Source organism: Pleurodeles waltl, chromosome 5 (genome assembly GCF_031143425.1).
Source record: "Pleurodeles waltl isolate 20211129_DDA chromosome 5, aPleWal1.hap1.20221129, whole genome shotgun sequence".
NCBI lineage: Eukaryota > Metazoa > Chordata > Amphibia > Caudata > Salamandridae > Pleurodeles > Pleurodeles waltl.
The window spans coordinates 1,693,796,023-1,693,813,479 of NC_090444.1; the positions used below are offsets into that span (position 1 = coordinate 1,693,796,023).

The window sequence follows — 17,457 nt, forward strand, 5'->3', positions numbered from 1 at the left end:
GTATTGATTTTTTGACTACATGCTGATCTCTACTTCCATCTCCCTAGGCAGACCACAACACGATCGAGGTAAATTGAGATTTCACTCAGCCAAGTTACAGGGCTATGTATCCCGCTCTGAGATTCATACTCAAATAAAGGAATATTTTCATTTTAACAACAGAGGGCAGGTTGGTATTCCAGGTCCCTTGGATAGATGCAATCTAATTGCTCATGAGAGAGGAATACCTGGGCATAATGGCAAGGTTAAATAAATAATGAACCATTCAAAAATCTCTAGCCTGTCAATAAGGCACCACCAATATTGACTGGCAAAGATTCACCAAGTCAGGCAGTTTTTTAGACCTTTTAAGTGTCAACTATTGCAATTAACCGGGGAGATTGTTTTGCAGTGGCAAACTGTTTTTCTTGTTAAAACGTTTTAACAAAAGTTTAAATGTTTTTCACACTAGTGCCGCTTAATTCCTTGCAAACTTTTTACACATTGTTGTCTTTGCTTAGCTGCTTAGGATCTGCTTTAGAACTCTCCGGACGGGTTTTTCTTGTTAAAACGTCTTAACAAAAGTTTAAATGTCTCTGACGCTAGTGCAGCTTAAGCCCTTGGTAAACTTTTAACACATTGTTGTCTTTGCTTAGCTGCTTAGGATCTGCTTTAGAACTCTCCAGGCGGGTCACTCCTGCACAGCGGTGATGGATATCCGTGCGCCAAAATCTAAATCCCATAGGAAAGAACAGGATTTAGATTTCGGTGGACAAGGATATCTGTCACTGTTGTGACAGAGTAACGCATCCGCCGAGTTCTAAATCAGACCCTTAGTGTTTAATGGTAAAATGTACATGTAATTATTCGTATAATATTACAACTAACATTTTATGTTTTAGTGAGCTACCTTCAGAGTTACAAACAATTTTTGGTAAAGATGAAATTGATGTGAAATTTGAAGATAAGAAACATGAAGACCATACATTAAGGAAGCCCATGTTTTGCCCATTCTCTGGACATGGGTATAGGCTTGGAAGGTGAGAAGTCTAACATTCATTTTTATATCCCTCAGTTGGAGATTTATTTTCCTTGCCATTCTTTATTAGTGTCTTTGCAAGGATTTCTAATTATATTATTGGAGGTCTGATACAATTGTTGTCACTTTGTTCATTTATATTGTTCTGCTATTTATGATTTTCACCAGAGTGTTATAAAGGTTTACAAAAAAGCATAAAGCCGTCAAAAGGAAAGTGAAAATAGATAATGAATAGTGACAGTTTCTCATGTATATTTCTACCTGCAGACAACTAACCTCATGACTCTCCCCAGACATCAGGGTTATGTCAGTAAAGTTGAAATAGTCTCCTGTGTCAGTAAGTGGCACCATGGCTCCCACTCAACACTCGCACCTTCCTATATCTACCATCCCAAACCTGTGTATGGCTCCACCCCAGTGCTTTGACATTACTTCCTTTTATTCTACACCCTTTAATGTGGAACCAGAGCTGCTCCCATTTCTTTAAAACTACTCTTGGCTCTTATGTCCTCAACGCTTTTGGGAAATGCACAAATGGTAGTTTATCTTTTTCAGGACCATGTGAGAGAAAAACTGCCTTACTGGTTTTGGATTTCTTTGGAGCTGCTGGACAATTCTTAGGTCCAGTCTTGACTCTGTGGCTTTGTCAGTGGGCTCTTCTACGGTTCTGCGTAGGCATGATTGGTTGTGCTTCTTGAGTATGCCCTGGAGATGTTCACGGGCCTGTGTTGGATGCTGCCTTTAATAATTTCCTCCTTTTTGACAACCAGTTTCCCTGGTCCTAGATGGAATTACACAGGTATTTGCCAGTGACCCATCTTGAATTTGTAGAACCTCCTACAAGTATGTCGGGTAGGCGGCATGAGAGATTCAGAAGTTTGTGCTTAAGTGTTTTCATCAGCTGTATCTACCTACCCATGACTATGAGGCATGTGCTTCCTTTGGAAGATACTGAGATCAGAAACTGCAGTTGCCTACGCCCCCCACCTCCCAGACACTTCTGTCAAGCTATTTTAAATTCTTCTTACGAGTGTAGGTGTCTGAGGCAGATTTCTTTTTTCAGACACCGTGTCTTTATGAGCCGATGGAGTCTTTGACTCCTCATGTGCTTTGTTCCAACTTTCACAGCCTATTTGTCAAATTGCTTTCTTCCCAGACCCTTTACCACTACTTCAAAGTTACGAGGCAAGGGGATGTAGCAATTAATGGATACTCTTTCTGGGCTCTGGACTTGGTTGTGTTTTATTTTCTATCTTGAACCCAATGTATCAGAAATGCTATCTAGGAGTTTTCTTGCTCTGTCTGTCCATGTTGTTTTTCTTCTCTGGTTGTCCACCCGCTTCTGCTCAATGTTGAGTGTGGCACTATTCACGTGGTGACATTTTGGTTAGCAGTTAATTGCTGAAGACATTGGTTTCTTCATGAATGGTTCATCTATGCCAGGCCTTTTTCGGGTAAAAAAAAAAAAAAATTACCATCTGTATGGTGTGACTTACTGAGATAAGGATGGAGTGCGCACTTTTTGTTTTCTTTATACTAAAGTCTTTAGGGGCACTGGGTCAAGACCGGTTCTTTCCCACTGTCCAAAAATGTTCCTAGACAGAGCATGCGTCTATACTCTTATGTGCGGTTCTGATTCTATATTTTGTTATGGGAGAGTAAGCCATCCACCAAACTCCAAATCAGTCCCTAAATAACTTGCCTTTGGTAATGAAGTGCCTTGTGGGTACTTTATCCACCTACAGATTCATCAAGGGCTCAACCACCTCCCAGTTCTGAGGAGTGTTGTATGTAAGTTGCAAGTTGATTTTCTGTACTGCACTGGCAGTTCCATCAGTCTTGTCTCTGCCTCTAAGGGTGTGGAAAAAAGAATGGAAACTGATGACTCAATATTTGGCTTTGAGAGGACCCATCTGGGGTGGTACTGGTGTTGAGTGGGAGCCAGGGTGCCACACAAAGGGCAGGAGTGCCACTTTTCCAGATCCAGTGTACAACTTGGGGAGATTTGAGAGACGAGAAATCTACAAGTAGATACGAGTATTCACCAGAAATACCCTCAGCAAAGGTAAGCAACCTGTTCTTCTGCTTTTGGCAAGAGTGGAGAAAGGAAATGGTGGATGCAATTCTCAGAACTCTAAAAATATGAATGTGCAAACTAGAAAATGTTATTAGTCAAAAATAAATAATACTTCTAGGGGAAACAAAAATGGGTCTTATAACAGTGGTTAATTTTATGGGCCCATAAACCTGTTTAAGGCAGTCCATTAATGCTGATCCAGTCCTTAGCAAGTCAGTAATCATGGGCTGACCCAGACTTGGATCACCCATAATTTGCTTGTGCAGAAATTGAAGCCATATGTGTAGACCACACAAGGAACATTTCATTATTATTACTTTTTCTTGAGCAGCAAAAAAGGCCTTTCTAACTTCCTTAACAATTAACAGAGTCCTGATCCAAACAGAAAACAACCATAAAGCAGTACCTCAACAAACAAAGTGGCACCAGATCCAGAATTCTAAAATTAGAGGCCAAATTGATTTGGCATTGGTTCATGGCAATGAATTTATGTTTTCAGGCGATACTTCTCCCAGGACTTCAGACCCGTAAGACAGACCTTCTGAGCTGATACTTTGTACAAAACTGTGAATGGTTCTCAACTACAAATTCTTTCAAGGCTGGGGGTTCCCACAAGTGGATCTGTTTGCCACTGGCCAAAAAATGTCCAAACTTAAGCTCCATGCTTTGGGAATCAGAATCTGTGGCCAATGCCCTTTTTATTGAATTAGTTCAACATATTTTGCTAAGCCTCTCTGCCAATTCCACTGAGCTCATCTGCTTTAATGAATATGAAACACTCCAGTGCAACAATGAAGCTCATTACCCCCAGAATGGCCAAGATAGTGGGTTTTTCTGGAATGTAGTCACATTTGAAGCTGTAATGTAAACAAAACCTGTTCAGGATGGAAGGGAAACGGGAACACTGCAGTGTTGTATTCTTGTAATTAGCAGAATGTCTACTGAGATCGTGCATTATGGTCATCTGAAGTTACCCCAGGAAATTATGAACGTTCTCAAAGTAGAGAACCATCCACCAGAAATCATACATTTTCAGATAAGATTTGTGCTACAATGCCTTCAAATAATCAAAACCCAATAACGTAGCTTCATTTGATTCCTTCTGGATTGATAGCTCCCCTTTTGAACTCATTCATTGGCCAGCAGGGATAACAAACTTCAAGTTCTTTCTTCAATAGAACCTTACAGGATTTCATCAAAAACAAGCACTTTTAAGAACACTCCTGCCTCCCCTCTTAAAAGTTTTTCTCGACTTTCACATTAATCAAAATTCTTTCCAGTGTTCTTCAGTAATCTCTCTTCTCCAGCAAAGACGTCCCTTCATTCTTGTCAGAAGAGTCAAGGAGCAAAGTCTTACCTAAAGCTAACCAACTCTTTGTCCTTTATGGCCCTACCTGTACTGGCATGGCTTACTCCAAACAAACCAGTGCTGTATTGATAGTTTTGTTTATTGCCTTTTGTTGTCAGTTAGCTTGTGAACCCCTTCACAGAGCTCATTGTACACGAGCAAAGGCAGCTGCTGAAGCCTGGTTAAATAATGTCCCAGGAGCCAAGATGTAAGTCAGCCACTTGGAAGTCTATTCACACTTTCACCAAACACTCCAGTTTAAATGAAGATTCGGAAGCGGACACTTAAGTTGGCACAGCCGCTCTTAAGAATTCCACAAACTGTACCAAGTTGTGTCTTTTTACTGTTACTTATTAGCAACCACATGCAATTTTAGATAAGCTTGCTATTCTGTTCTTGATTTATGGCTATCAGTGAAGATCCTACAAAGCAGAAGGAAATGTTTTTTACTTGTCGTACTATAGCTGCATCATAGGTATCTTCGTCATAAACCACCCTTCCTCTTCCCTGTTTGTCAGTTAATTCCAAAAGCTAATGCACTTCTATTAATTACTAAATTCTGCATATCTCTTTCAAAAAGCACATAGACTGTGACACAAACTGCCACTACAGTTCTTTGCTGAGAGGTGGAACCTGCTGGTTCCATAAAAGAGCAGTGTATATTTTTCAACATTGTTCACCTTTAATCTTACATGTTTCTCTCTGTCAGTTGGGGGGTCTGCAAGGTTAAATCTAAATTGTCAGCACACTGTTGCTAGATCCTGCACTGTTGCTTTTTGTATTGTATGTGTTGGACCTGGCTTTTTGACAGGGACATCCCCAAACTTTTTGCCTCCTTCCTCCTATTTTTTCCGACCTGTTGTTGTTGGCTTTTGACCTCTGAGCACTTTACCACTGCTAACCAGTGCTAAAGTGCATATGCTCTCTGTGTAAATTGTACTATTGATTGGTTTATCCATGATTGACTATTTAATTTACCTGTAAGTCCCTAGTAGAGTGCACTACATGTGCCTAGGGCATGTAGATTAAATGCTACTAGTGGGCCTACAGCACTGGTTGTGCCACCCACCTCAGTAGCCCCTTAACCTTGTCTCAGGCCTGCCATTGCAAGGCCTGTGTGTGCAGTTTCACTGCCACTTCGACTTGGCATTTAAAAGTACTTGCCAAGCCTAGAACTCCCCTTTTTCTACATATAAGTCATCCCTAATGTGTGCCCTAGGTAACCCCTAGAGCAGGGTGCTGTGTAGGTAAAAGGCAGGACATGTACCTGTGTAGTTATATGTCCTGGTAGTGTAAAACTCCTAAATTCGTTTTTACACTACTGTGAGGCCTGCTCCCTTCATAGGCTAACATTGGGGCTGCCCTCATACACTGTTGAAGTGGCAGCTGCTGATCTGAAAGGAGCAGGAGGGTCATATTTAGTATGGCCAGAATGGTAATATAAAATCCTGCTGACTGGTGAAGTCGGATTTAATATTACTATTCTAGAAATGCCACTTTTAGAAAGTGAGCATTTCTTTGCATTAAAAACTTGTTGTGCCCTTCAATCCACGTCTGGCTAGGTTTAGTTGACAGCTCCTTGTGCATTCACTCAGACACACCCCAAACACAGGGTACTCAGCCTCACTTGCATACATCTGCATTTTGAATGGGTCTTCCTGGGCTGGGAGGGTGGAGGGCCTGCCCTCACACAAAGGACTGCCACACCCCCTACTGGGACTCTGGCAGACAGGATTGAACTGAAAGGGAACTTGGTGCATTTCTTAGAGACTCTTTGAAGTCACCCCCACTTCAAAGGCACAACTTAGTATAAAACAGGGCCTCTGCCCTACCTCATCAGACACTTGCTGGAGAAGAAACCTGAACCAGAAACTACATCCTGCCAAGAAGAACTGCCTGGCTGCCCAAAGGACTCACCTGTCTGCTTTCTACAAAGGACTGCTGTCTTGCTGTTGCCCTGCTGCCTTGCTGAACTCTTGTCTGGCTGTGAAAGTGCTCTCCAAGGGCTTGGATAGAGCTTGCCTCCTGTTCCTTGAAGTCTCAGGACCAAAAAGACTTCTTCCTTTCACTTGGACGCTCCGTGCGCCGAAAATTTCGACGCACAGCTTGTTTCGCGGCGAGAAAAACGCCGCACACCGACGCTGATCGACGTGACGCCCTCGGGACGATCGAGACTTCGACGCACAACCTCGCAAGGACAAAGCCGCCCGACTTTCCAGGAGAAATCGACGCAACGCCTACCGTGAGTGCGAAACTTTGACGCACGGCCTCGCAAGGACAACGCCGCCCGACTTCCAAGGTGAAATCGACGCGACGCCTGCCGTGAGACCAAAATTTCGACGCACGGCCTCGCAAGGACAACGCCGCCCGACTTCCAAGGAGAAATCGACGCGACGCCTACCGTGAGATCGAAACTTCGACGCGCAGCCCCGCAGAACGACGCGCAGCCGGAAAATAAGCAGGAGAATCCACGCACAGACCCGGGACATCTGGTAATCCCCGCGATCCACAAAAAGAGACTGTCTGCGCGCCGGAAAACGACGCCCGACTTCCCCGCGTGGAAAAGAACGATGCAAGTCTGTGTGTGCTGAGAAGAAATCGACGCACACACCCCTTTTTCCACGCATCTCTTCTCCTGTGGCCCTCTGAGGAGATTTCCCACCAGAAACCAGGTACTCTGTGCTTGAAAAACACTTTATTGCTTTTTAAAGACTCAAAGACACTTAATATCACTTTTCAGTGATATCTTTACAAATTCGTATTGCAACTTTGATCGTTTTGACCTACAATTACCCAGATAAATATTATATATTTTTCTAAATACTGTGTGGTGTATTTTTGTAGTGTTATGCTATGGTGTTGTATGATTTATTGCACAAATGCTTTACACATTGCCTTCTAAGTTAAGCCTGACTGCTCGTGCCAAGCTACCGGAGGGTGAGCACAGGCTGATTTTGGATTGTGTGTGACTTACCCTGACTAGAGTGAGGGTTCTTGCTTGGACAGAGGGCAACCTAACTGCCAACCAAAAACCCCATTTCTAACAGTATGTAAGTGGTTATTACCAGAGAAACAATTTCAGAAGGATGTGAGCTGTTTCGTCTATGGAAGCTGAACCCACATTTTGGAAGGTGCAGACTTTAAACTACCAATTCAAGTTATGGATGATAAGGATTCCCGCTTGCAGACGGGGAAAATATGTCCCTTGTAGTTCAGTTTTTCAGCGTGCAGCTGGAAATTCTCCTATGTGCCCTCTCCCCTTGGCTGTGAACAAAATTTGGTCACAGCATATTTTATTTCGCCCGCAACCAAAATCATTTTGCTACCTGTAAGGTTGAGAGTAAAATAGGAGTGTTTCACCTTTTTTGCAAAATAGTAAAGTCGTATGGTACTTTTACAAAAGTATTTTTCCCAAATAGATTCTTTGTAGACAAATAACTTAATGCATCATAAAAACACACTCCTTCCCAAATAGCAAGCCTATTTGATTCATGAACTATGTTAGCCGTCCCAATCAAAAATTTTAGTTTTCACAAAGTGCCTATGCTTGGTTACCAAAAAGATCTATGTCCCCACAATGAGTTTTTGAGAGTCACAGAAATACAGTAAGTGCTGAAAATACAAACACAAACTGCAAAAGTAACAAAACATTTTATATAGCCCACAAGATGAACTGAATCACATCTTGGCACTTTTGGTCTGGGGCTCAAAAGTGGATAATTTGAAAGGATTTGAGTATGTTGTCTGTGACGTATCTAGAAACTACCAGCAGTTTCAGGGGTGTCTGGGTGCCGAGGTGCTCCTGGCGGCAGTAGCCTCAGATGCTGGACATTGAAGTCTATGAGAACAGTACCTGTAATAAAGAGGCTGCTTCTGGGAACTTGGGGATGAGTATGCCGAAACCCAGTGGAGGACTTAGCTTTTGAGGGTCTCTGGGGCAGGAAACACTGTCGGTTGGCTCGGACTCAGGCTGTGGTGCTTTGGTGCAGAGGTGTTTTGTCTGACAGGTCACTGGTGTTAGAGGCTCTCACTTCTTGGGGTTGAGCTGGTGATAGGGGAAAACAAGACAGCAGGGCTACTCTAGGTGCTGGCCTCGGTGATGCTGGCATCACTAGTCAGTAGGTGGGTCTTGGCAATGTTGGTTTCCAGCCTGAACACTAAAAAAAGTCTTGGTGTTTGAAACTGTCTGTGATACTCCGGGTATTGGTGCAGGGAGGCTCATCAGCAGGCTCAGCATTTCGAAGACAGGCTAGGTTGACAGAGCTGCACTCCTGGACACTCTGGACCCTCTTCCTGGTGAGATGCTCCTTCGGTGGACCCCATGGTCAGCAACACAGAGAACCGGACAGTCGCAGTTGGTGTCTGCTGGTGCAAGAAATTGGCTCCTCCACTCCAAGGGAGATGCTAAATGGGGTAGGGATGAAGTGCTGGCAGTCCTCCAAGGCTCCGGGTGGATGCACAAGTGCAGGACGAGTGTGTCTTTGCAATTGTCAGGACAAGAGCCGGCAGGTAGGGTTTTACGCCAAGTACTCAGCTAGTCCACAGTTCATCTTGGCCTCTTCTTTGTCCTTCTTCTCTTTGTAGTCAAGCAAATCTGAGTTCCTGGTGTCAGGTGGGGACTTAAATACTCAATTTAGGGGCATTTAGGGGAGTGTAGGGTAGTAGCCAATGAGCTACGTCTCCCAGGGGTGTCTACACCGTTATATGACCACTTCCTATGGGGAATGGGATTAACCCTGTCCTAAAGTTCCTTGTTCCACCCTAAAAAAGATGGTGGAACCTTTCCTTCGCGGAGCACATCAGACAGTCCACCTTAGGGGTGTGACTAGCCTGGTAGTGCAACATGCCCACTTGCATTGCTAATTTCTGCCCTGTCTGGGTGCCAAATGGGCCACAGGTCAGGGTGTGACATTACCCAGGTCTAAGGGAAGCCAGGGTCGCATATCGAAGGGCGGCAGAGGCTTTGAGGCCTCCAGCCCAGATATGCTGATGTACTAGCCATCCTGCTAAAGGAGGTGATCAAGCACTGTTTCTGGCCTTTGAGAGTGTGGGCTCTCATCCTTAGGGGATCAGAAAATTTTCAGTGGTGGCAGATGCGTCAACACCAGTCAGTCAGCATGTTAGAGATTTTCAGGTAGCACCTCTAAGGTGCCCTCTGGGTGCATCTCGTAATACATCCAATACTGGCATCAGTATGGATGTATTAAGATGAGGTGTTTGATACTCAACACTATAGGCTTCAGTGAAGCCATTATGCAACTAGGTAACTCGTAATGCCCAGTATATATCTTAAGATGGCTTCCTTGTTTATTTGAAATATCTAGCAATAGAACTGGACATCACAAGGGCATATCTGCTTTTGCCCCTGTGATGCAGATATGCCCTCACATGTATTATAATGCTCCCTGTCTTAGGGCTCTTAAAGCCTGCTGTAGGGATGACTTTCATATAAGACTTGCAGTGTATTTGGGCATTGCACAGAGGGTGTGTGCATTGTTGTGTTTTCAGAATGGTTTGCACCATTTCACACATTCTGCTGTGGCAATCTGCATGTATTTTGAATGGGGGTCCTTTAGGGTGATACAGTACATGCCACAGCCCTTAGGGACCCTCTTTAGTACCTATGGCCTAAGTACCAGGGATACAATTTCCTAAGTACCTACAGGGGTGCTAACAAGTGTGCCAGTTGTACACAATTGAGTATTTTATTTTTAGGGGAAGAACACTGGCAATGGACCGTGGTTAGGAGGCTTCAGTGCACTGTCTGAATCAAAAACCAGCATCTAGCAGTTCAAATCGGGCCAAAAAGTGGGAGGACAGCCTGCATAAAGTCAGGTTTTCAGCCACATTCAGTAACAGCGCATCTGTTTGTGGGCCATCTGTTTTTGTCCTGCTCCCTTTCCTGGTTCAAACATGCTTCCTAGTGGCAGAGAACGTTTTTCACAAACTCCATGTGTTCATTACATTTTTTTGAATTTTTGTGTGACAGACATGTCCTTCCATGTTGCCATTGCATCCTCCAAATGGCCCTCCTTCCCTCTATCCGTGTTGCCTTTTCCCCATCCCTGTAGCTTTTGACCCCTCTCGCCATGGTTCTGTCTTTGTTAATGGCTTCAAACACAGTACACCATAGTTAAGAAAGTTTATTTTCTGAATGTGCATATCCCTGATATTGTTGTGACTTTTGTTCTTTTAGATGTATTGCAAATATGATATTCCTTTGTGTTGCCCTCTCATCCTCCGCCCGTTCGTCTTGCATGTACCTGCTCCCTTACTCCAGCCCTCCATCCAGGTGCCTCTAACCCCTCCCTCCCACGCTTGATCCATCTCCCCATTTTCATACTGTACCATACAGTGACCAACTATACCATGCCATACTGCACAGGGACAAGCCATACCATACTACACAATGATGGCCCATACCATACAATGACAGACCATACCAGATGGAGTGTTTATGTGTCACTTACATTTTTAAACTTTTGTTGTGTTGCAGACATGATATTCCTTTATGTTGAAAGAACTCAAAAGGTCTATCACAGAATTAGAACTGGCCATCCTATATTACATATAGAGACCTTGATTGTCTAGTCGTAAGATGGTGCTGTTGCCCATGGACAGCCATGCCAAGGAACTGTAACTGAGGTGTCTACCCTCCCCTTCCAGAGTGGTTAGGATGAATCTACAAACATGCCAGCCATTTGAGTGGGAGGAGAGCTTGTAAATAGTACAGTACTAGGGTGTCAGAGCAGACCTGAAAGGTGTTGGGCATCTGATCTCTACCCTTCAGCACCTGAGATAACAGTAACCCCAAGTACTCACCCTGTGATGGGTAAGCAGGACGGTAAGCATTCCGTAATGAGGTGCACCAAAGGCCAGCCACACAGGGTGCCTGATCAGAAAATGTGCTATCTCATCCGGCGTCAGTGGCAAATGAAGAACTGGACCCTGTGTCCTTCTACTTGACATAAAGTGGAGCTTGGAGAAAATTGACTCCAAAATAGGCAAAATAATAGACTGTTTGGACCACACAAAAGAGCATGTAGACAGCCACAACCACATTGGGCATCTGAAGCAGCGGATATCAGGTGCAGAAGATGATACAAAAGGGCAGAGTGGGAAACTGCTATTAATGGAAAAGGTGACTGAGGTAATAAAAACTAAAAGTGAAGACCATGAAATCCACTCATGGCACAATAATCTGCATATCATGGGGATCCCCAACTCCACTGCCACAGGAAGAATGGAAGACGTCAATGGAACAAATGCTAAAAGGCCTCTTTGCTGATGAATTCACTACACTAGCAAACTGTTTTTCACCTATTAAGTCCCACCAGATTTTTTTTTACATTTTATTACCCGATTTTTGGTCCTTTACTGTGTGTGAGTCTGACTACCTGAGTCTCACTCATGATAAGTGTAGGAAGTTGGCTCTGTATATACTATCTCAAAGTAAGAGATAGTGTGCACAGAGTCCAAGGGTTCCCCTTAGAGGTAAGATAGTGGCAAAATTAGATCATTCTAATGCTCTATTTTGTAGTAGTGTGGTCGAGCAGTAGGCTTATCAGAGGGTATTGTTAAGCATTTGTTGTACACACACAGGCAATAAATAAGGAACAAACAATCAAAGACTTAACTCCAGGCCAATAGTTTTTATATAGAAAAATATATTTTCTTAATTTATTTTTTGAACCACAAGTTCAAGATTTGAAGTAAATACATAAAATGCAAGGTACCCCACACAGATAAGTTAGGAACTTTGAATTAGAGCAATAACATATACAGTTTTTGTTAAAGTGGCAATAAGCTATTTTAAAAGTAGACAGTGCAAAAATCAACAGTTCCTGGGAGAGGTAAGTATTGGTTAGATTGTGAGGTAAGTAAGACACTTACAAGTCTCAGTTCATGGGCATAGGCAGCCCACCGTTGGGAGTTCAAGGCAACCCCCAAGTTGCCACACCAGCAGCTCAGGGCCAGTCAGGTGCAGAGGTCAAAGAGGTGCCCAAAACACATAGGCGCTGTAGCCGGCAGCCGACAGCTCCGGCTCCAACACGGGAGAAATCGGGAACGGAGTCCCGATTTACTCGCCCGTGCAACGAAAGCGTCGGGAGTCCTGGTGGGCGGATTCCCGAACCGCTACGCGGTTGCCAGGACAACGCGGACGCTCAGACGGGAAACCCGGATGTCCGGGTTTCCGGAATAATAAAAACTGCTGAGGGACTCTCGAGGGGGAGAGTTCCAAATAAGGAAGACGCCGGAGGAAGAAAGAACAGAGACTGGGACGAAAACGGAGAGGCCGACGAACGAAGGATTACCATCTACAGTTAGTATGGGAGGCCCATCAGAGGGAAGCGAAAGAGGATAGAAGTGCGTTGAAGAGCCAGGCCACTATTATGGCCAATAACCAATTAGTGCATGAAACGGCTCTCCAAAAACTCACGGATACGATCGCAACCAGCAAAGTACATCCTAATGTGCCTAGCTCGGTTCTCCAAAAATATCCGGAGGGGGAGGACCCTGATGCTTTCTTTACCAACTTCTAAAGGGTTGCATCATCCGCCCAGTGGCCCGAAGAACGCTGGTGCCAATATGTGGCCCCCTTACTGACTGGTATTCTTCAAACTGCGTATCAGGCGGCAAATCCAGATGGTACTACACCATATAAAGACATTAAAAAGAGCATATTAGAGAGAGTGGGACATGATGCAGAATATTACCGTCTCCGCTTTAGGAAAATTAAATGGGGCCCCAAGGAAGACCCTCGGACACTGTATTTCAAGGTAAAGGACTTGGGACTGAAGTGGTTGGGGCCTATAGGGACAGAGAGGGAGGACATGATAAAAGCAGTAAAATTGGAACAATATTTAGAATCCCTCCCTCCCTCCACCATACGGCTATGGCGGTAGACTTAGCCTGTGTCTACCATCGCTCAAATTACTTTAAGAGCGGAGTGCTCAAACCAACTCCCCGATCTTCCCCGTACCTCTACAAACTCTTCCCAGGAAAAGCTCAGAAGACGTGGGACTCCCCAAAATAGGAGACCACTCGCCTATGCAACAGCCCCAGTGTTACAGCTGTGGTGAATGGGGACATATAGCTCGAATGTGCCCCCGGAAAGGAGATAAGCCTGAACCTATGGAGATAGGAGTTACAGGGGGAAGAGTCTTATGCACAGGAGAGGGAGACTCAAGATATAGACAGGAGATAAAAGTTAATGGGAAAACTTTCCAAGCGCTAATAGACTCAGGATGTAGTCAATCAGTCATCAGGGCACATATAGTAGATCTATCAGATCAACGGACCCAACAATGGGTCTCTATCTGCTGTATACATGGAGACAAAGACAACTACCCATTAACCACAGTACAGATAGAATGGGAAGGACGAAGGGATCCACTACCGGTAGGAATAATGGACCGTTTGGTAGAAGACTGTATATTAGGGACTGATTAAATCCATTTCCCAGAATTGCTAAAAAGGATACGATCTCTAATCCCCGAAGACGCCTGGTGGGCCGAAGCACCTTTTTCTGACAGCCTTATAGAGGAGAATCCCTACCGCCACAAACCCACCAGGAGGGAGAGAAGATACATAAAACAACAATATAGGAACACCGGGAAAGAAAGCTCTACAGAAAAAGTTGTAGCCTCCACCATACAAGCTCCCTCACCTTCCTTCCGGGTTAGTTAACGAGAAGACCCCACCCTCCGTAATGCTTGGAAAACGGCTAAAACTGAGAGTACTAACGAGGTGGGTCCGTACTTCCTTGTCCACAAAAATCTCTTATACCGGGTCATTAGACGGGACGAAAGGGAGAAACGCCAACTAGTAGTACCTGAACCCTTCCGCCCACAGGTACTCTTTTTAGCCACAATCAACCGGGGTGGGGACATTATGGGAGGGGAAAGACGGAAGAGTATCTATTACGAAGATTTTATTGGCCAGGGGTTTATGCACACATACAGCGGTATTGTGCACAATGTCCTCGATGTCAACTCATAGATCCAGGACCCCAAAGGAAAGCTCCCCTCCAACCCTTACCCATCATTGAAGTACCCTTTTCTAGAATCGGCATGGATCTGGTAGGTCCCCTTCTCCCATCCACTAAAGGACACACTTATATTCTTGTGCTCATAGACTATGCCACCCGGTATCCTGAGGCCATACCCCTTACAAGCATGACAACCAAGAACGTAGCCCAGGCCATGATCCCCTTCTTTGCCAGGGTAGGGTTTCCCAACGAAATTCTGACAGACCAAGGGACCCCATTTATGTCAGCTTTGATTGCCAATATCTGTAAAGCCTTAGGAGTGAAACAAATCAGGACCTTTGTATACCATCCCCAAACGGACGGCCGAGTGGAACGGTACAACCGTACTATAAAGACATTGTTAAAGAAGACGATCTCCAAATCTGGCCGTGATTGGGACTGAAAACTTCCCTTGGTCCTATATGCCATTTGATCACATGAACAAGCATCTACCGGTCATAGTCCCTTCGAGCTCGTATTTGGTCGACAACCCCGGAGCCTATTAGATATGGCAGCTGAATTATGGGAGGAATAGGGAGAAGAAGAAAAACCCTTACTAGATTAAGTGCACGAGCTAAAACACCACCTACAGACACTTTGGGAAGATGTCCGAGAACATATGGAAAAAGCCCAAGACACCCCAAAAAAATATTATGTTCAGGGGTCAAAACCACGATATTAGGGCAGTCTTCGGAGGTCGCTGGTCCCTGTTGGATGCATCGCTGGTTGCAGGTTTTCGAGTCAGGAGACAGGCCGGTAGGGTTGGGGCCAAAGCAGTTGCCGTCTTTCATCGTCTCTGCAGGCTTGTAGGTCAGCAGTCCTTCTTCTTTAGTTCAGGTTGCAGGAATCTGATTTCCTGCTTCTGGGGTGCCCCTAAATACTAAATTTAGGGGTTTGTTTAGGTCTGGGAGGGCAGTAGCCAATGGCTACTGTCCTGGAGGGTGGCTACACCCTCTTTGTGACTCCTCCCTGAGTGGGGGGGTGGCACATCCCTAATCCTACTGGGGGAATCCTCCAAAACTAAGATGGAGGATTTCTAAAGGCAGGGATCATGTCAGCTCAGGGCACCTTAGGGGCTGTCCTGACTGGTGGGTGACTCCTCCTTGTTTTCCTAATTATCTCCTCCAGCCTTGCCGCCAAAAGTGAGGGCAGTGGCCGGAGGGGCGGGCACCTCCACAAGCTGGGATGCCCTGTGGCACTGTAACAAAGGGGGTGAGCCTTTGAGGCTCTCCACCAGGTGTTACAGTTCCTGCAGGGGGAGGTGAGAAGCACCTCCACACAGTTCAGGCTTTGTTCCTGGCCACAGAGTGACAAAGGCACTCTCCCCACGTGGCCAGCAACTCGTCTGGTTGTGGCAGGCTGGTAGAAACTGGTCAGCTCTACACTAGAAGTCGGTTTGGTATTCTGGGGGCATCTCTAAGATGCCCTCTGGGTGCATGTTACAAAAAATTCCACACTGGCATCAGTGTGCATTTATTGTGCTGAGAAGGTTGATACCAAACTTCCCATCAGTGTAGCCATTATGGAACTGTGGAGTTCGTGTTTGACAAACTCCCAGACCATATACTCTTACGGCTACCCTGCACTTAAAATGTCTAAGGTTTTGCTTAGGCACTGTAGGGGCATAGTGCTCATGCACATATGCCCTCACCTGTGGTATAGTGCACCCTGCCTTAGGGCTGTAAGGCCTGCTAGAGGGGTGACTCACCTATGCCACAGGCAGTGTGAGGTTGGCATGGCACTCTGAGGGGAATGCCATGTCGACTTAGTAATTTTCTCCCCACCAGCACACACAAGCTGTGAGGCAGTGTGCGTGTGCTGAGTGAGGGGTCCCCATGGTGGCATAAGACATACTGCAGCCCTTAGAGACCTTCCCTGGCATCAGGGCCCTTTGTACCAGTTACAAGGGACTTAACTGAATGCCAGGGCTGTGCTAATTGTGGAAGCAAAGGTACGGTTTAGGGAAAGAACACTGGTGCTGGGGCCTGGTTAGCAGGGTCCCAGCACACTTTCAATCAAAACTTAGCATCAACAAAGGCAAAAAGTCAGGGGGTAACCATGCCAAGGAGGCATTTCCTTACAATAAGTTCATGGTAATTGGACTTGGAGTTCTAACAGCTAGTGTATGCCTTTAAGATAAGGTCTCTTCTGTAGAGGTAGGATAAGAGGCTCTTGGCTGATTGCATGTAAACATGCTTGCACACATGTGTGTGCTGCTGTTGTGAGACTATCATCTTGCATAGCCCATTATCACAGGTAGCCTGGTGCAGAAGGGACTCTTCAAAGACTGGTACTGATCTGTGGTAGACTTTAAATTGTCAGTGGGCATTCATAATGTAGGCCTGTAGAGCTTATTGAAGATCTGTGGTGCTTACGCATTATAGGTAAAATCTGCTCTAAAGTACAGGTTCACTCTATATAGAGGTATATGGTCCAGCAAGGTAACAACCTGGGGTTTAATATGCACCTCAAGTTTGCATTTACAGTCCTCAACATCCCTCAATCATACCTTATGGCACTTAAGGATTTGTCACATTGTCCTGGCTCAGCACAGAAGTGGATTCCAGGCCATTATTACCCTTAGTTGGCCAATTTAATTACTCTGCTACTGTCAGAGGGATCAAAGGTTTCCACACACAGTAAAGTAGGTAACAATGCTTGACCCAAGTCTTGGGAAAGGAAGGGTTGCATTGGAAATCCACATCGGTTAATTCCCTTGTCACACTGTTCCTGGACTGGGGCCGCCCAGACCCACTGGAACAAAGGATGAGGGTCAGACCTCTGGATCCAGCACAGAAGGGAACTCCTTTGACGTTTTGAGGGGGAGGGATCCAGCAGCTGTGTCAGTTAGGAACAGAACTGATGCACTTATGGGAGCTTTTCCCTTAAACAACACGAAGTTGCCAGATTGTTTTATCCCAGAATGCTGTGCTGTGTGAATTGGGACAGGGTGAAGTGATGATCTGGCATCCTAGGATTGGTCA

At 45.1% G+C, this 17,457-nt stretch overlaps 1 protein-coding gene across 1 annotated transcript in view; it reads left to right on the forward strand.

Annotated features, from left to right (window-relative positions):
• The window catches only part of UBXN2A (UBX domain protein 2A), a 99,051-nt gene that overhangs the window by 63,877 nt on the left and 17,717 nt on the right, over positions 1–17,457 (forward strand). The window contains exon 5 of the mRNA XM_069236019.1: positions 886–1,019. Within this exon, the coding sequence (XP_069092120.1) occupies positions 886–1,019 (134 nt within the window). The remainder of the gene's footprint in view (positions 1–885; positions 1,020–17,457) is intronic.